General features: G+C 41.6%; 2 protein-coding genes across 2 annotated transcripts; both read left to right on the top strand.

Moving 5' to 3' along the window:
- Nucleotides 1-7074: 7074 nt before the first annotated feature.
- F5891DRAFT_984340 (uncharacterized protein) lies at nt 7075-8048 on the top strand (the record flags this gene model as incomplete). Its single annotated transcript, XM_041377424.1, has 6 exons — nt 7075-7182; nt 7234-7386; nt 7467-7556; nt 7633-7749; nt 7803-7847; nt 7902-8048. 6 exons carry the CDS (start codon nt 7075-7077, stop codon nt 8046-8048), a joined length of 660 nt encoding a protein of 219 aa, XP_041220834.1.
- Nucleotides 8049-8958: 910 nt separating this feature from the next.
- F5891DRAFT_960358 (uncharacterized protein) lies at nt 8959-9605 on the top strand (the record flags this gene model as incomplete). Its single annotated transcript, XM_041375720.1, has 2 exons — nt 8959-9138; nt 9186-9605. 2 exons carry the CDS (start codon nt 8959-8961, stop codon nt 9603-9605), a joined length of 600 nt encoding a protein of 199 aa, XP_041220833.1.
- Nucleotides 9606-20997: the final 11392 nt, after the last annotated feature.

The following is a 20997-nucleotide window of genomic DNA, read 5'->3' as shown; positions in this document are numbered from 1 at the left end:
AGGAATGTACAAAGGGAAAAGGCATGGAAGATAGACGCGGGTCAGATCTGGATGTTCAGAAGTCTGGAGACAGGTGATTACCATAAGGGGATGAGCACTGATTTAAGGTTTGGGTTCAGATATGAAGCATAGGTCAAATCCAGAGATCTGGAGATGTGAATATCAGATGCAGGAATACAGAGATCCGGACAGATAGAGGATTTGGTCCGGAGACATGGACAGAAGGTCTGGAGGTCCGGATGAGGCATGGGAACATCGTCGGATGTTGGTCCAGAATGTGGGATATGACATCAGGGTGATAGGACAAATGATGAATGATGCAGGCTAGCTGCAGAGGTATGGAGGTCTGATGTATGGAGGTAAAGGGATCTGGATCTGGATGTGCGGATATGGAGGTGCAGAGGTGCAGGAATTCAGATGGGTAGAGGACTGGTGACATGGATAGGGCATCTGAAGGTCCAGATGAGGCATGGGAATATTATTAGATGTAGGTCTGGAATATGGGATATGACACACTGACATAATGATACAGGCTTTTTTTTTCTCTCACCTGACACTGAGTTTTCTGGATCTGGCATTGGGAAGAAATTGAACATCAATTACAAGGAACTTTTCTACAACTACAAGAAAGCACCTGATAATGTTATAGCTGCAGCCGAAGAGCCCACCTTTGTGCCGCAGTCCATTGAGAGCATCTTGGGGGTGTCTGCCCTTAGCAACTTTGACAAGGGTGAAACTGACACTGATGGGACTGTTTAGGGATTACCTAAGGCTTTAGGAGAATTGCAAGGTGAAGGCAGGGGAAGGGGAAGAAAAAAGAATGCCATTGCACCTTCTGAGACCACAGCAACTTGTGCAACTTGTTCTTGCAAGTAATATTACTCAATTTTGCCCATGTATTAGGACTCTGAATTGACGACTACAACTGCAGCTGTTACTTTGAGTCTATTACATAATATTAATAGTACAGTGAGTGTCGGAGCTATTAAGTATTGAGTGAACATGTTTATACCTCTTTTTTCTCTACCACAACCAACCACTTGACACTCTTAGACCAACGTCAATGTGCACTTCATTGATACAATGTTTAATCTGAACCTTTTCCCCTCACCATTCTTCCTCTTAATCAACAACTCAATTCATATTCAGATCCAAATGGAATCTACCAATACATGACGATGTTGGCCTCCTCGAAAGTTTGTTTCTTACAATTATCATAACTCAAACTTTTTTGACCGCTGATTGTTTGTACATCTATTAGCAGGCCACGTCATTATATTATGCTACCTGAGCACCCACCTGGAATTTGAGTAAGTACCAAATCTATATAAAAAGCAAACATCAACTAAATCATATTATAAGTTTTAGGTCTTGATTCAGAGTTTGAACCAGTCATTATTACAATACTAAAGATATAGCTTGCCTTCTGACAAGGCAATAGCAGAAATTGCAATATTTTATTTTCATTACAATACCTACAAGCTTATTTCAAGCCACTTCAAGCCATTTCAAGCCATTTACTAATCAGCGCGATCTCAAGATGACTAAGTCAGTTGCAATGCATTGCAACCACCATTGCAACTGTTATTTACATGTGTCTTTCAATGTATATTCCAAGGACATCTCTGTTAATATAAGTCATTTAAAGGTCTGCTCCCACTTTAGACGTTACAAGGTGCTGAAATCCAAATTAGGAATTTTCAACACAGGGCTCTCCTCTTTATTGGTATTGGACGGCTCATCTTCATTGTTGTTGTTGGCATTGTAAACACCATTGTTAACACCATTGTTGCTGCTCTGGTTGGTGTCGTTGATTTTGATGGCATCTTCATACATTACAGCCTCCTCTTCCTCTGTTTGGACAATGCTTTTGCAAGATTGTGTGGGCTTAGTAGGGACATGTTCTGCAGGCAATCACTTCTTGGACCCGTACCAAGTGGCACCCCGACTAGGACCCCGGAACTTCCTAGCCAACAAAGCGCTCACCAGCATACTCAACGCCTAACGGTGTTCCTCCACCCAACGTGGATACTAACTCTCCCCTATAGTCATCACCCCAGCAAGCCCCATCGACCACCTCAACAGCCCTACCATGCCAAGCACAGGCACAGGTAACTGCAGAAGTGCCAGCGTAGAAGCGAGCAACTCCGATCTGTGCGTCACCTCCCTGGTCTACAGACTTAACACGCGCAGAACAGTCAGATCAAATATTTCACAAGAATCCATAGAGGCGCAAGCCAACAAGGTCAAGGATTTGAACAGCAGCAAAGTTTTCTTAGAATCTAAACTACTATGCCACATTGACCAGCCCTTTACATTACTTCACCTAATCTCAGTTCTCTTTAAGATCACACAAATGGCTAGTGCTACTCTGGCCCCGGTAATTGCTGCCACTCAGGCGGTAGCATTTATTTTGAAGGACCATGTGGCCAGCGAACTAGCCAACATAGTCGCCAAGCAGCTCACTGACAATGTAGCCTCCAAATTAGTAGATCACGTAGTCGCAGCCATCTCCCCTCAGGTCGCTCTCGTCCACAATGCCTCTCAATCCCTTGCCACGACAATGGAAAATGCAATATCCCTTCACAACTCCATAGGCAGGGAATGCACCAAGAAAGAGGACAATATCAAAATGTCCGCAGACTGTATTGAGGAATCAGCAGACACTCTCTACAAATCAGTGGAGACATACAAGAAAGCCTTACAGATACTAACCCCCTCCCTAGATGCTACGCAAGAGAAAATTGACATGCTCGCCACGCAGATGACCAAAACTCCTACCCCTCAGCCTATGACAATGCCATCCTATAGCACTGCGGTCACCTCGAACCTAGACCCAATGATCGACAAAGCTATTGGCTGAGCAGCTATAAGGGCCCGGCAAATACTTTTGGACCCAAAGCCGGGCAGCTCGTTATTCCTAGCAAACACACCCACATCTGAAATCGTGCAAAAACTCAATGATGCTTTGGACAAGGCAAAGGATGAGTCTACTCCCCAAGGCAAAGTTAGAGCTGTCATGGCCTTGAAAAATGGTGGCCTCATAGTTGAACTTGAATCGGAAGCCCTAGCCTCATGGCTTAACAATCCACCTGGCAAAATGGCTCTGGAGAGCCATCTCGACATCGAAGTATCGTTCTGTTACCGATCCTACCCAATAGTTTTGAAATACTTACCTATCCATCTACAGATTGAGGATGAGAACTTCCTTCGACAGATTGAACTGGAAAACTACTTACCACCAGCGTCTCTGGCCGGCATTGGATGGATCAAACCTATGGCAAAACACTCACCACAGCAAAGGAAAGCTTTCGCAATGATTCACATCACTGACATTCACACAGCCGATGACATACTAAGGGACGGCCTCTGCATTGCAAATGAATGTGTCAGCATCCGAAAGGACAAGAAGGAACCCCTAAGATGCGCCAAGTGCCAAAAGTACAATTACATAGTGAAAAACTGTATGTCCATGCAAGATGTTTGCGGCACCTGTGGAAACAATCATTGTACCTCATCCTGCAACTCCTTCCGAACCACACGCTGCATCAACTGCTGCAGCCAGCAACACATGAGTTAGAGCTGCTCGTGTCCAGAGTTTGCAAAACACTGTCAAGACATTGACGAGAAATTCCCTGAAAACTGAATGCCCTATTTCCCCACCAAAAATGTCTGGACTCAGATCACTCACCCCCCAAAACCTCTCAGATCCACCCAAGGCTCACATTCACCTGGTCAACACTCGCAAGGTCCTGGATCGCCCCGCCTATGTCAATCTACCATCAACTTTCAGCAGCATCACCCTCCTCTCATCTCCTCCCAGCCTCCTCAAGACGAGAACATTCACGCTATCATCACCCAATCTTTCCAACAGGACTCCACCCCATTCTCTGACAGTTCCTCCTCCCCTTCTTTCACTAATGTCTGAACAAACTAACAATACTAACCATCATGCTCATCAATTTGAACCTGGACACCAACACCTGGAAGCAAATTGCATTCCCCTTGTCCGACATCGTACTCATGCAGATATCAAGCCCATCTGGTCTATGCTCCATCTTCAACATCTACAATGATGGAAATTCACAAAGAACACTCAAAGCCCTCGATGAGTACTTAGAACAGAACATCAGTATCCTTTGCCCCTCAGAAAACGACCATATGCTGTGGTTAGGAGACTTCAACAGACACCATCCACTGTGGGAGGAACACAGAAACCAACATCTATTCAATTATAACGCAGCGGGACCACTAATAGATCTTATAGCGAACTATGGCATGCTCCAATTACTCCCATGCGGTATACCTATGCTACAATCTACATCCACCGGTAACTGGACGAGACCTGACAATGTTCTCGGCACCGAACAAGTAGCTGAAGTAGTAGTCACATGTAACACGGACCTAGGACAACGAGGTCCATGTACTGACCATGTTCCTATTCATCTAGTCCTCAACCTCAACATAGCACAAACCAATGCCCTTGGCATCAGCAGATGAATTCCAGCAAGCGGCAAAGCTCCTTACTAATGCCATCACCACCACCATCAAAGCTCAAGTCCCTCACTCGAAGCCCTGTCCCCACTCTAAGCGATGGTGGAATCGCGAGCTGACTAATATGTGTCGACAGGTTAATGATCTCAGCCAGCTGGTATACCAATTACGCGGTCTCCCCAACCACCCTTGTCACGAGGACCTCAAAATCATCAAGAAGAATAGTAGACCAAGAGCTGAGATGGACAGCACAGATTGACAATGCAGTGGCCAAGGGAATGGCATATATTCTTCAGCTACATAGACTCTCCTCCGCTACTAAGGGCATCCCACTACAGCTAATATGACAGCTCTATCAAGCAGTAGCAGCACCCAAAATACTCTATGCCGCAGATCTATGGTTCAACCCTATGTACCGCGATGGATCAGATCTCCCGCAGTGTGGCTTGATCGGAGTAGCCAAACACCTCAGCTCAGTACAATGTCTGGCTGCCCTAGCCATTACAGGAGCGATGCGAATGACTCCCACCGACCTCCTCGAGACTCACGCCAACCTTCTCCCCATGTCACTCCTCCTGCAAAATGCATGTCACCGCACCATAGTCTGTATCACCCCCCACCCCAAAACTCACCCTCTCCATGACCCTGTACGGCGTGCTGCCAACCATTACGTAGGAGCCCATCATTCCTCTCTCCACCTCCTCACCCGTCACTTCGCTATCATCCCCCGAAACATAGAGTCTCTCATTCCAGCATGCAAACCCCCTCAAAGCTCTAACATCCACAAAGTCTGGATAGCTGAATCCAAGCAGCAAGCCATAGAAGAACACTCCCAACTTACTGATGACATTCAAATTTATAGCAACGGGTCAGGCCATCAAGGTAAGATCGGGGCCGCAGCAACTCTATTTCATATGGGCCAATGCCCAAGAACCCTTCAATATCACCTCGGTACGGACAAGTAACATACTGTATTTGAAGCAAAGGCCATTGGACTGAACTTAGCAGCTGAACTGCTGGCCACAGAGGTAGACCCCCTCTTTCCTGGTATCCATCCTTGTCAACAATCAAGCTGCAATACAATCTGGTGAAAATTACCACTCGCGCCCAGGATCCTACTTAACCAATAATTTTTGTAACAGGCTAGCTGACATAGCAAAGGAACACAGAGACTTCAATGTCACTGTCCGGTGGATCCCAGGCCACTCTGATGTACACGGCAATGAAGAAGCAGATAAGCATGCAAAAAGGGCGGCAGAAAGCTGCCGTAACAACAGCCCCGCAGCAAATTTACCCATCACCACCTCCATTGCATAGGAAAGACTCCATCTCCACATTGTCCGCATTGTCCAGGCACAAACGAAACCGTGACACACCTACTCCTCGATTGCCCATTCTACCGTCGTAAGTGTCATGCTCTGATCACTGCACTCGGATAAAAAGCTACCTCCCTCCCAATTCCTGTACCTGTTGCCAATGGCAACAGAGTACGTGTTCAGATATTATATATGATAGTCACATACTCACTGTACACACCACTTAAAAGTTGTCTCATCAACAAGGCGGCACGCCTAAAACGGCCAGTGGGAACAGCGGACTGATGGGGGCACGCCTTACATCAGGGCATCCGTGCGCCTGGAGATGCAAAAAGGACACTGGGGGGGGTCCCATAGACTAGAACGAAATGTCCTACATAGAGCCTCATCTGCAAAGGACAGAAATTGGATTTTTTTTTAGAAAAAAAAACTTCTGCAGGCAGAGATGGTGAGAGTAGTTCTGTATCTCTATCTTTAGAGCTTCCGCTGATTTGGTTGGGTTTTGCCTTCTTGGGCTCATTAGTACTGGTCATGCTACTTGCATCATTCTTCTGTTTCTCGCTGGAACCCTCAAGGGCCGCCTTGGCTTTATCTGTCAGTTTCATTATCTGTTTGCTCATGGATCTGAACATGTTGGACTTGGGTGTGTGATTGGTAGTAGAGGTGACAGGCAATATGATAGCTATGTTTGTCTTTAGACTACAGATAAGGTTTGAGTCCCTGACAGCTGTACAGTAGTGAGCTCAGAATTTTTATTTGTAGCAATCCAGCACAATTTTAGTTGCTAACCCACAGTGAGGGTATGGGTAAGGTATGGGTGCCTCGAAAACCAACCTCCACACATACCCACGACCCGCATGGGTTACCCATACCCATGCAGATCCCTATTTGGCTGACACATGAGGGACAAGAGTTAGCAATATGTTATATAAGCAGTTAAGGTTCTGCCGGGTGGTATGTATGTAGTATGTAATATGGCTCGTGGCTCACTACATCAGCAATACTTAGAGTCATATATATATTTCATGATCATTTGAGCACTCTTTCAGCCTACACAGACACTCGAAGACTTTCCACAAGAACTTAATTTCAGTCAGAACTTGATCTGGTTGATAAGTATGAATCTACGATACTGCAAGAAAGTGTCTTGCAAGACCTACACCAGACATACTCCCCACTGTGCTCCAGCCAGGAGCCACACTTCAGTCAAGACTTTCAAGCATTTTTAACAGGGCTGTCTTCTGATAAGTTGCAACTGGGAAATATGGCCAGTCACAGTGCTCGACTAGTGACCTCTGTGTCAGGACAATGTCATCGGGGAGAAGACTCTGAGACTGAGCCACAGGAATTGGCCAGTTCATCTCAGATAGTAGTGAGTTTATCCATTCTTTCACAATATGCAAAGACTAATGTAATGTACTAGGAAAATAAAGTTGACTTGGAACTTGGAGAGTTTTTTGATGGTCTCGATGAACCAGACCACGACAACCCACCCCATCATCCATCACACTCATGTGCACCATCACCGAGCTACATTGAAGATGCTATGCCAGATCCTCTTGATGCTGATGAAGAAGTTCTCCACAAAATCAATGCCAATATTACACTGGAAGACCTTAAGAAATCCATGAACTATAATACAGCATATTTTTGAAGGGCAACTCAATGCACAAGGAGCACGTCAGTGCAGCAGCAGCTAAGCTCCTTAAGACTGGTGAATATCTTCGGCTCCCCAACTCTTCTGAGGTCAGTGGCAACCTTGTGGTGTGCAACAATTCATTATTGACGTTTACAGGGAAAATATACCAATTTTGTGTCACAGGTTCTCAAGAAAGCCTGCCTCAGTTTTTACTATGGCAATGGTAAAAAAGCGCTCAAGCTAACTGATGAATTTCAACACCAAATTCCTGTCAACGGCCTTATTCTGGTGGCCACAGTTGTAGGCTTTGCCTTAATCAATTTTTATATTCCTCACTGATCAATGCTTAACAGGCGAAGGGTGTTCTCTCTGGCTTCTGCGACAGTGGTATTGACAAGGTGCCTGACCTTACCACTGAGATGTGCAGGGCTGACTTCAACATACTGTGAAAGTCCATTGACAAATTGATGGATGTTCCCAAACATTGTGTGGAGCTTGAAGAGATGCTGAGGGAATGGGCCAAGGAGGGGATGATAGGTGAACTTTGCAATGACTCGGACAGTGCAGTGGACAGCGAGGATAATAATATCATTATTTAGTAGATTTTATGAGCCATTACAATGTTGTTTGATCTGTCTACAATAATCTAGTCTGCCTGCAATGTCCAGTTTGTCCACACTGTCTGGTTTGTCTACATTGTCTAGTCTGTCCAGTCTGTCAATATTGTGCCTTTGTGTATGGATTGTAAGGCTTTGTGACAGGATTGTAAAGAAGGCACTTAGCTGTGCATCAGCAAACTGCCTATTTGGGGTACAAAGCTCCCACAGCCATACAGTGCGCACAGTGGTGCAGTGCACAGACACTACAGACACTACAGACTCACAGAAACCTACAGACTTATATGCAGGTCCTTTCAAAAATTTAATTTAAATTTTGGGTGCTATGGCCATCATGTGGTATTTCATTCATAGTGCAATTTCTAATAACAGGTATGTAATTGACATCAAAACTAATCTAATGTGCATATGTTTGTGAAGGATTGTGAAGGTAAATACAATTTAAAATGAGACGAAAAAAACATCATGATTCAGATACACCTGACCCTACTGCTTTGGAACACGAATATTAGTCGAGTATACAAGTGCGAACCAATGACATACCAGAAAGGATGTCAGGTTTTGAATGACAAATTGAGCATTCTGAACATCTAAAACCATTCCTTACCACCACCAGAGAGTGCACACGCCCTACATTCATTTCCACATCACCAAATTGTTTTTTTGCTCTCTTGGCCTTGAGCTGCCAATAACATGTATGGACCTGAAGCTGGAGGAGGAGCCGATCAGTGAGTTCCCTTTCAATATGTCGAACTTCCAGATCTGCCCACACCATCTCCAGCAAGTACATGGCCTCCTCAGCACTCTCAGGATACACTCCACTAAATGACTACTAAAAGTTAGCGAATATATGTCTTGAACGAAATATCAAATAGTCCCTGCAGAGTTCCCAATGACAAAGACCCTCCAGATATTTTACTGGGATCCAATCGAGTGCCTCCAGTCACTTCTTAGCCACCCCATGTTGGCCGATAGTTTTGATTTCATCCCACACAAAGTCTATGCTGAGGCAGAACATGCTGTTCATGTTTACTATGGTTTCATGACTGGTGACCGTGCTTGGAAACTTCAGGTATGTTCAACTCTCGACTTCTTCAGCAAAGCTAATCAATAATACAGGAAGATTTGCCTGATGGCGCGACCTTACTTGGTGTGGTCCTCTCCTCAGACAAGACCAAGGTCAGCAACCTTGCTGGCAACCGCTATGCCCATCCGCTCCTCATCACTCTCGCCAATATCGACCCTGATGTATGTGCTAAAGGATCCCTCCAGGCATATATCCCTCTCACTCTACTTCCTGTTGCAAAGTTTATCCATAGGGTCAAACACATGTATGGTGTTCTGGCAGACTGGTTACTTCATCAATGCATTGACATTGTGATTGAACCGTTGAAGCAAGCTGCACGCCTAGGCATCATGATGAGTGATCCAGTGGGGTTCGGTAGATATTGTTTCACGCCCCTTGTTGCTTATTCAGCATCACTCCAAATGGAATCTCTCTACCTTAACAACATTCTTTGTGTCATTACTGTTATCTAAACAGCAGTTCAGTGCTCCCAATGGATTATGTTCTTCCCTCACAGAGTCGAAACACCATAAGACAGTAAGGAGCCCTGGAGATGCTCAAGTGACTATTTACCCCTTGGTCAAATGCTAGTAAACAACCAATGGCTCAACAAACACATCATTCCAAGCCAAGAAAACTGCTGAGGGTCTACTTGATTAACCTTTACTTCCACCTGGTGTCATTCCAATTGACCCAGATACATATTGTGATGGTAATTCAGATGTTTTGTATTGGCAGAAGTTTCATTAACCTGAATGTAGCACTGAACAACCCAAACTTCTCCCTTTACCGTGATGATCTGGACCTCAAAGGCTATTGCGGATGATGACGATGAGGCTGAGGTTATTGTACAATTAGTGAAGAGACAAGGTGGGATCATTTGACTTTTGCCATGATAATCCTAAATCATTCTTTTCTTCAGTGCATGGTTACCCACAATGGCTCCAGCCAATTGGTAAACACATTGGCATTCCTCATTTTTGTGACCTTGTACACTGATTTCTGCATGATCTGCGCAATCCTGATTATGCTATACCCAGGCATGAAATGGATGTGTCAAATGCCCAAACTTCAATGGCAAGGTGGATATTTTCCATTCTGCAGTTGTGTTGTTTCACGCTGCTAGTGATATTTGTGGAGTCAATGGTATGATATGTCATACCTTCCGTGCTGCACCTAACTGGTGTGGTGATCATCCTCACCATGATTGTGTTTTTATCAAGATGATCCAACCCTGCCAGGATTTCAGGGTCTGTACATTGCACAAGTCATCCTTGTATTCTCATTCACCTTTCAAGGTGTGCTGTATCCTTGTGAACTCATTTGCTGGTTTTCGACCATCAGCGATCGACCATGCCCTGGAACCAGTATGTGGTAAGTCATAGCTAATTGAGATATCATGGGAGTTCTTTGCTAAGCTCTACAGATCTTCATCAGTGTATTATTACAATTTGAGTGCCAGTCTGCATCAACGCTGCATGCATTCTACTACATAGTCCTCTCACATTGCATCATGATGCTATCTGCTTGTTGTCATTCTGCGGCATCTGCAGGTCCATCTGCTACCTTCACCATTATTCTATTAGAATATGTTTGTAGTTATTTACATAGACTTGACTCTTTAAGATGATACCAGACATCACAGTATGGAATAGTAGTGCATCAGATGCTCCGAAGCTGGAATCAGCCAGAAAGTATCTTCTAGGCAGAATTGGTAGATCGTGCATGCATGCATTATTCCAGAGTGCCACATCAGAACAGCACCATCCCACCCACAGACTGAATAAATGAGTAAAAATTTGAAGTCACACATAAAAAGGCAGTTTTGAGATATGAACCCCTTGTGGTTCTGCATGAACTGTTGATCCTCAATGCTTGTGAATGCCTGGATGTGGAGAATTCTTCTAGGGCATCATGGAAATGTTTTCTTCTTTCTGTTTTACTTGTTCTAGGATTCTTTTGCTGTTCATAGGCAGTGGGTTGTGCAAGAGATGGAAGCTTTCTTTCTCAAGTTCTTCTGTCACAGAAGTTTCATATAGTTTTGGAAGATGTTTTCGAGGTGAAGGGATTGGGGAGTGGCAAGTAGTTAATGGGTGTTGTTGGTCCAATCAATATCAGGGTTCATGGCATTCAGCCAGGGTTTTCCTAGAAGGATCATGTCTTTGTTACTTATGTTGAGGACATTGAACTTTCCTATCATGACTCAATTGTCAATTTTAATTGTGAGGTGACAGAAGTGCATGATGGTGTGCTTTGAGAGTTCTCTGTCCAACCTTGTCTCTTCACAGCCCCCTCGAAGTGGTCTCCATGAAGGGTGGTGTAATATCACCTCCCAAAAGATCATAACACACCATCTGAACAGTGCCCCTGCAACTGCTGGAGGCATGGCTGGTATGTTCTTCTTCTTCTTCTATTAAATCACTGACCTTGTGTTCCACAGACTCCATGAAACATCTCTCTTGTAATACTGTTAAGGCTGGTGGCTTTGAAGATGAGTGAGAAGACGATGAGGAATGTCAGGCAGGCCCACACATACAATTTCCTACACTTATTATCACAGATGGGGACAACAACATCTAGGCTCTGCCCATGGTCTCTGTATCAAAGGTTTTTTTTTGTTTTCTTTACTTTAACAAATTAACACACCCTGGATCTTATGTACACTCAGAGTGTCTCACCTATCAATAGGATGCCTGCAGCTATGGGTGGTCCCTCAGAGTCTTGAGTTTTTGCTCAGACTGGTTCTCAGCATAAGCCTTGAACATCTTAAACACCTCAAAGATGTTCGACTTGGCCTTGATAGGCAGGACAAAGGGGTAACATGAGTAGTCATCAATGAATGTGACCCAATAGCAACAACCACTGGAAGTGCAGTAAGGGAGCTGGTGAACATCAGTGTGGACAAGCTCCAAAGGATGGCTCACCCTCCACTCACTAGGAGGGAAGGGGTTGATATGCATCTTACTAGCAAGACAAGGCTCGCAGATAGGGTCTGGCGACACCCTTGAGTCCAGCCTAAGTCTAGTGACCAGATTGTGGTTGATAAGTGTCTGACACCACCTATGTGGTAATGAGCGAATTGTCTATGCCAGAGGGCAATGTCCATAGGATATGTAGAGGCTGGGGAAGCGAACTCGGTTATAGGAGAGGTGGTGCCATCCAGAAATACAGCATTGTTGGAGTTGATAGAGACGTAGAACAGAGAAGAGTCCTTAGGTTGACAGAAGGTCATGTAAGAAGATATATCAACATGGAAGCTGTAGTTTCAAGTGAAATACAGAACTGAGAGGAGATTGTTATGAAGATCAGGTACATGCAAGACTCAAGTGAACTCGACCACTCTAAGACTCTTTACCTCACCCACTGATATAGGATTAAAGACCACTGACCCCACCCCAGCTGAATAGACAATGGTAGAATCTGCCAGTCGAATTGGCACTCATTTTGGGATGTAATTGCAAATATAATGGTGATGTGGGGTCATATGAGAAGTGGCCTCTGTGTCTGCATTCCAATCAGTGTTAGCATTGAGCTGGAGAGGGCATAGAGGATTATAGGAGTCAAAAGAGCAAAGACTTGCATTACCAGCAAACTCAGTCCCATTCTAGACAGTGGAGGACACATTTGCAGATGCAGGGACAATATCCACAATGGCACCATCATCCACACTGCAAGTACCAACCTTGACTATTTCTCCATCTTCAGGATCATCATTCATGTGAGCATTCCGAATTTGCTATGAATTCTTTTCAAGGTTTGACTTTGAGAACCACTAATATCTTAAAAAGATTCTCATAATCACCCACTCTATTTTTTGGTATCTAATTGTCACACAGGCATCATTTTCTGATTTTATTATAGTCACCACAAAATTAGTGAAAGTGGCCTAGTATAAGGTATATCAAATTAAAGGTGTTAGTGTTAAACTAATGCCTTTAGTAATTAAAATAGTAAATAATCTGATCTTAGTATACTCTTATTCTTATTTATTCAAAGATCTATTCAAATAAAGAGCACCTTCAAAGTTAGTTAACTATAGCTGAGAGTTAAATAGATTAGTTAGGAAGTTCATTTACATGACATGCAAAAGAAATACATCCCCATTGAGACTCATACTATTAGGTAGACTTGTGACCATATCATGGTAATAGAATGAGACATGTAATTATCTCTTCAAAGTTACATAAAAATTGAATCAGACATCAAACAAAGTGAAGAAGAAAATACAGGAATCCTAACAGGTGAATGTCTCCTTCCTCTGCCTGAGAACAACCTGATAACCAACTCATTATAATACCCCTTCCTAAACACTACAGATAAATTAGACTCAGTCAGCTTATAGACTATCACTCTCTGCAAATCCACAATTAAAAATAATTGATTTCTCATTTACACTAGATGACTTGTATCAAACTAGTTCAATGCATGAATAACTAATACTCTCTCATAAGCCTAATACCATAGAAATTACTATAAAATAGTCTCTCTTTACTCTGAAGTCAGAATGTAACTCAGATGAGAATATTTTTGAATAATTTTTTGCTCAGTCATTCATAATAATGACTAAGACAAAATCCCACACATGTCAGATAATTGTGAAAAATATTTCCCACATATGTTGTCCTGCAAAAACATTTTCTAAATAAGTATATTGTAGTGGAGTGATATAGACATATTTCATGGAAAACCATGAATAATATGTACTCTATTAAGAAAATTGAGAAATTAAAAACAAGAGTCATTAGTAGATTAATAAACACAAAGTAAAACACAAATGTACTCATATGTATTAAATCCTATGGCCAATAGTGAATAAAAGCAATTTATTAAACAAGAGAAAATACAGAATTACAAGTTGGATACTATAAACCAATTAATAATAACTTATGGATATACTTGACAGACTTAATAGAAGCATAAACTTCCAAATTATTGTGGCAGTTAAATTCCACCAGCAGTTGGAGAGAGTGGGTAACCACATTTTTGTTAGTAATAACAACATTATTCTTCTGGATAGTGCAACCATTATCATATCTAGAATATTTGGGATAGCCATCCTTCTTCATCACTATCTCTGGATAGAAAGACTTTGGATAACACTTCTTCTACTGTCCATTCTTCAAGCAATACTATAGAGAGTAGGCAGCCTCATAGAGTTGTGGATAGACATTTCTATTAGCAGGGATCTGGAAGAAGATGAAGGAGTTGATCTACTGTCTTATCTCATCTCTGTCCTACTCCTGATAAATATTACATTGATGGTGTCTATCATTATGAGCTGTATTAATTTTCTCATTTAAGTGTACATTATAATTCACTGGAGGATAATTATGAGCACACTGCATATACACACTTGGATTTCATGGCAAGCCAGGATATTACTCAACTGGTAGTAGTTGATATTGAAAGTAGGAAGTAGGGTGCTCCACAAAAGGTTATGGAACAGACCCTGCTTGGAGTTCATTAGCTGGCACAAAATTAGGCTATGATACAGGAGGTAGAGGCTTGTTCTGATTATTATGGACAGCATAGTGATGATTATGACTGAAAGATGTCATCTGAAGTTGATTGAGTCTGTTGTATTCACATTGTGATTAATGGTTATGTTCTTGGGTGATCTGATTTTGATCTCTAAATGGTACATGCAGACATTAGCATCATATACCTTATGGATAGCAAAATACATATCAGCAACTCATGAGACAGATATGTTTTACTTCAGTTTAGCAAGTGCAATAAGATTGAGTTGTTTTAATCCATTGATAATAAGTCATTTCTATTATTGTTGATAAGAAATGAAATTAACAAAAGAGTATATTATACTTTATTAAACTTGGCTATAGAGGAAGGCAATAAGTTTTATTAAGCTTTTGCTATTTTTGATACCTTTCCCCCTTCAGAGGAAAATTAGTTGTTTGTTTATATTATGCCTATGGGACAGTAACTGTGAGGATCACTGTCTACTATATTGTGTTTGGCAGTACTTTTGGACTTGTTGGAAATTCCACTTAATTTGTTTATTCATACTCTTCTGACTTAGTCTTAGTTTTACTCTTAGTGAACCCACACAAGAAAACCATGTGACCTTAAGCATATCTAAGTATATCTACATGGCATAAGTGCAAACCATGTGAGGGCATGAGTCCCTCAGAAATCATTGTCCTTTTCTTTTTAAGATTTTAAAAAATGATAGATCTATATATTTGTTCTGATTAATAAATTTCTTTCCGAAAGAAGGCTTAGAGTATGAATAGTTATGTAGATACTGATATGAAGTCTTTGTTTTCCTAAATAATTAGACTAGCTAAAATTCTTTAGACTATATTACATATAACTAGAGATCAGCTAATTTAAGTAATGAGTTATAAATAAAAACATTGATGTCTACTATAAAATCCTTCTCTTCTTTATTCTTATTTTTGTTTGTATTTTATTATAACTACCTTTCTTATTTACTGAGTAAGCTGAGTTTTAGAAGAGCAAATTTACTATCCTGTATATACATCTCAATGGTCTTAACATGTTGATTTCTTTAGACAGGAATGAGTAATAAAGTTATTATAAGTTATATAGTAAAGACTAAGAATGTGAAGGAGGTTTAAACCTTAGGTTGTAGACTAAATAAAGTAAAAGATAAAGAACTAAACTATTAAAAGACAGTAAATATTGTCTTAATGATTCATCTTAGCTTCTATTGATACATATGATAATAGGTTTGGGATAAAATATTGATTGCTGTCACTTATCACTTGGTACAACTGTCATGAAATTGAATACATTAACCAAAGTACAAAGTCAGAGTACCTATATACTTTATTTTAAATTAAAAATCATAATGAGCATAAGTTGCTATGTAATATAGTAGATAGTGTTTGATATATCTGTTGTACTCTGGGCCTTACATAGACAAATAGAATAGTTTTACTTCCATAAGGAATTATATGAAGAATAGCAAAAATATAATAGAATTGAGTTACACAATTCATTATACAATTTTTATTTAGCTTTTGAATAGCTTTTTCAAGTGAATTTAATTATCTTTTCTCCTATTATCAAATGCAATAAAGTGCAATAATTAATGATGAGTTAAGGCAAGTCAAATTGCATTCAATACATAATTTAGCTGCTGCAATATAAGCATTTGAATAGCATTCTAAAGTTAAAAATTACAACTATCATAGGTTTTATTTCTGATTAATAACAATAGAAATAAATAATAACCTAACTTAATTAATAAGTTTAGATAATTCAAATTGAACTTATGAAGTAATAGTTTACAGACACTTTGAGGACAGTATCAATTATTTCACTTCGGCTCCATCCATTACATTGTCCAACATAACTTATAAATTTCCATGATGTGTCAAACACAAATGTGACTCACAAAAAATTCAAGAGTTATAACATAGTGTCACATTCACAGTTGTTTAACTTCTCGGTCATACCTGCACATCCCGCCTAATAAGAATGTATTGTACAGTTTTGTCATGTCTATTCATACACCATGTTAAATCCAATGTAAGTAGATATATATAGTAACAACACTAGAATGCAGTGAAGCGCTTCAAGCAAGTGAGCAGTTCATCTCTGCTAATGGGTTCACCCGGATGCATCTGACTATTACTGCCATCTATCTGCTTCTTGCGATACACGCTAGTTGCGTTCTTTGTGTCCTTCCAAAGTGTTTTACGATCATGTTTGCGACATCATGCACTGGCTTTGTGGTGTTTGTCTTGAACTTTGGCTTTTCAGTGCCGGCGGCAACATATTTGTTGCAATCTAAGACCATGATGCAAAGAGCAATCAGAAGCCTGCTGTATAGCTCTGAAAACTTATGTCAAAAGTGTCTAATATTGTACAAGTATAAATAGACTCACTAATATGACGCGATATGCATGGTAAATTAACGACCATTTGCTGAAATGTTTCCAGAGAATGTTCGTGCATTTGATTCGTGAGAGTCCTTCCTTGCTTATGGTCGATGTAGTGAGAAAGTTCCATCAGATGCATGGTTTCATAGTTGTAAAAATGCCCTCTGGTGGCAAACGAAGTTACTGGTGTATAAACCCCATGGAATTGGCTGGGATGTTGTATACTAGTAATTGTAAGTAAAAACACTTAAAAAATACCAGTGTACTCACAGCATGTCACCAGGTAAGAGAGTGACGATCTCTCTGTGCTAAGTCTTTAGTATTTTCTTGTGGTTTTTATAGAGATCTGTTAACTTGGGGGCTATCTCGGAGAGATTGGTCCATGTAAGCGTATCCTCATGAATGTGTCGCCACAGGCCCCATTTTTTTCGCCTGTTTTGACTTGCACAAAAGTCAGGCTACCATCTGAGTCATGGTATGGATGTGTCCAATATGCAGGGCTATGGACCAATGTCCACAAGTGTATGGTGAAGTTATCCGGGTGGACCTTTTCACTGACAGGGCAGTCAACAGTAGTTTGATTCCATCCATTGACGATGCCACTGTCAAGAGTGCTAATAATAGATGGGTCAGCTAACTTAGTAGTGTGATATTTTAGGTTGATGATATGGGTACGAACTTTAGAGCTAATGGGAGACCACCTTGTCTGTATGCAATGTCTAGAATACACTGGATCTTGTTAGGATCGTGTATGTTTTGCACGAACTCTTCGAGAGTTGCGTGCTGGTGAGGATATGTAAAATCCTTGGTCTGTTGTTCAGTGTCTGTTGACTTGGAGAAAAAGAAGTGAAAGGTACTCTTAAGTTTGGAGGAGGAAATATGATGGTGTGGGGCTGCATGGGGTGGCATGGGGTGGGAATTCTATGTGAGGTGGAAGGGAGGATGAATGCAGAGCAGTATGTCTCCATTCTGGAGGAGTGTCTGCTCAAAAGCATGCAAGAATCAGGTATTGATGAAGAAGACATTATCTTCCAATAAGATAATGACCCCAAGCATACCTCAAAGTTGGCCACCAAATGGTTTGAGGACCATGATATTACTGTCCTATCATGGCCAGCACAGTCTCCAGACCTCAATCCCATTGAACATGTTTGGGAATTACTCAAGAGAATGCTTGCTGCCTATCAAGACCCACCTAATGGACTATTTCAGTTATGGGAGAGAGTTGTAGTAGAGTGGGGAAAGATTGCTAAGGAGGAGTGTCAGAAATTGATAGAAAGTATGCCTAGGAGGGTAGCAGCAGTCATTAAAGCTAAGGGAGGAAACACTAAGTACTAGAATTATAGAGATTATGTATAATTGATTCAAACTCAAAAAAGTGTCCCAATGAGTCACCTAATTAAAATAGCCATATCTTCGCACGGCGTCAATGGATTCTCACGCTATAGGGGACATAATTGTAGCTGAGAAGCGGAGCTTTTGGGACCTCCCTTTGACTTAGTCAGATTCTCACACCCTGGCTCGCAATAACACAATTACATGAAAACCTACAAACATTGGGACACTTTTTTGAGCCACTGTAAGATTAAAATAACCATACCATGTACAACGGCATGCATTAAGTCTGACATCCTGCGATCTTCGAGATACTCTAGATCTGATGTTGTAGGTTTGGGTTTGCTTATTTGCTGAATGACAATGGCCTTGTTTACCTGAATTGCCACAGAGATCTCGTCGCACAACTGTCAGCTCTTTGTGTGCCAGTCCTTGTAATGTAAGTGTAAGTGTATGACATTTTTAGAGGTCTTGGGAAGGGATTCCGGGAGGAAAGCAAAGAAAGACACTGTTTTGGCATCTTCTTTGCATATATTGACACCATCCCTCATGATGCACAGTAGGACAGTCATGGATCCATCAGACTAGTCGATGGTCTCTGATTTTTTGTGGACTTGAGTGCCGATAATAGGAGTTGCCAGGTCACGAGAGTTGAGATTGGTAATCCATCATCACCTCAGCATCATGCATTGGGCAGAGAGTCAGAGTAGGTGCGGTAATCTGCTGGTTGAGGAGGAGTGGGTCAATAGGGATATGGTCTGAGGCTGAGTTAGATGGTCCCACCTCAGGAAGTGTTTACTCCTGATTGAGGAGGAGTGGGTTGATGGGGATATCATCCATGGTTGAGTTAGATGGTCCCGCCTTGGGTTGTGTTTTGGGAGAGGAAACACGCTGTTTCTTTGCAGGACCTTGTCCTTTGGCAGGGTCAGCATTGCCAGTTTTCTTGGCCTTCTCCTTCTCCTTCGCTTGTGCCATGCGCGTTTGTTGGCCGTGTTCCTTTCCTTAATCTCCCGCGCCCTGGCAGGATTGTGCATCTCATTGGTGAGCCATCTTCTGTGGTGTTCACATTGCTTTTCCTGTTCGGTTAGATTAGAGTCAGTGAGGTCAGTGTATTGAAGCCTCGGCTTCTTGTCAGGTTGATCGTGCTGTTGCATTGTATATCAAACAGGAATTTCCTGATTTGAGATACCGCTAAGCCTTAAGTGAAGATGAGATGGAAGTTAAGAGGAGAGAAGTGCGAGGGGCAAGGTCGCATTAAGTAAGGAAACATGGATTTGTGGGGCTCAAACGGCTGTGGATGTTTGGTATTGTCGTTGGTGTGAATTAGTATGTGTTTTACAGGAGAAGTTGATCCACATAAGCTTAGTAAGGAACATGTTAATATGAATATGGTAAGCAGGTCTTGGAAGTGTGACCATGTCCTCAAAGTTGTAATAGTACAATTTTCACAGTTAACTTAGGCTGGTCACAATTAGTTAGTGCGAACATGAGTAGTCACTGGTCTTGGAAGTACAGTGATAGTAAGTATAGTCCCAAAAGTGTCTGCAGAGTCATATCAAATGGAATTCCTACTACGTTAAAGTCCTCAAAGTGTCCTTAAAGTACTCAAAGTGTCTGAGTCAAATTCCTACTACATTAAATCCCTCAAAGTGTCCTAAAAGTTCTCAAAGTGTCTGTTAAATAATATCTATGTTTTAGACTTCATAGTAAAGGAGAGGTCAAAACTGTTCTGACAAATATTTTAACTGATAAACTGAGTAACTAGAGAAATATGAAGCTATATTACACCTGAACTGACTTAACTAAGATTCCCACAAGTTAGAAGTGATACAATATAGCTAGCACATTCTTAGCCCCAAAGGGAAGGAGTCAGAGATACAACTCACTGAATGAATTACTGTACCACTGACATAGCATAATGAGTAAAGGACTTTAGCATAGCAGTGTATTTGTTATATCCCGCATTCTGGACCTACATCCGACAATGTTCCCACACCTCATCTGGACCTCTGGACCTCCTGTCCATGTTTCTGGACCAAATCCTCTATCCATCTGAATCCCTGTATTCCTGCATCTGATATCTGGATGCCAGATCTGATATCCACATCTCTGGATCTCTGGATCTGACCTATGCTTCATATCTGAACCCAAACCTTAAATCAGCGCTCATCCCCTTATGGTAATCACCTGTCTCTTGACTTCTGAACATCTGGATCCAACCCACATCTATCTTCCATGCCTTTTCCCTTTGTATGTTCCTTCTTAAGTTAGAGTATACTCATTTTCTGTACTTCATTTCATTTCCGGCTTTATTTTCCTATGTTCTCATTTCCGTCTTTATTTACTATTTTCTGATAGACTAGTGTTAGACCTTTCTACATGCTCCATCCAAAGCCTCACATGGCTTTGGACTGCGCTGACTGATTCTCCATTAAGTCCTCAGTAGTATATAAACCCTGTAGAATCTTTGTACTTCCTTAGTCTGAATATCATATTAGTCCTCACACTAGTCTTCACACAAGTCCTCGTATCAAGTTCTAGTCCTCTGACTTAGTCAATACCCATCTCAGGCCTAGGGAGGAATTCCCTAGGCCAGAGCTCCACTCCTCCACTCCTCCAATCCTCTGCTCATTCGATCCTCCATTCCTCCGAGTTTCCA

The sequence above is a fragment of the Suillus fuscotomentosus genome, assembly GCF_016647785.1.
Source record: "Suillus fuscotomentosus strain FC203 chromosome Unknown F5891scaffold_68, whole genome shotgun sequence".
Lineage (NCBI taxonomy): Eukaryota > Fungi > Basidiomycota > Agaricomycetes > Boletales > Suillaceae > Suillus > Suillus fuscotomentosus.
The sequence above is the reverse complement of the archived record's forward strand: the minus strand, read 5'-3'. Positions and strand labels throughout refer to the sequence as shown.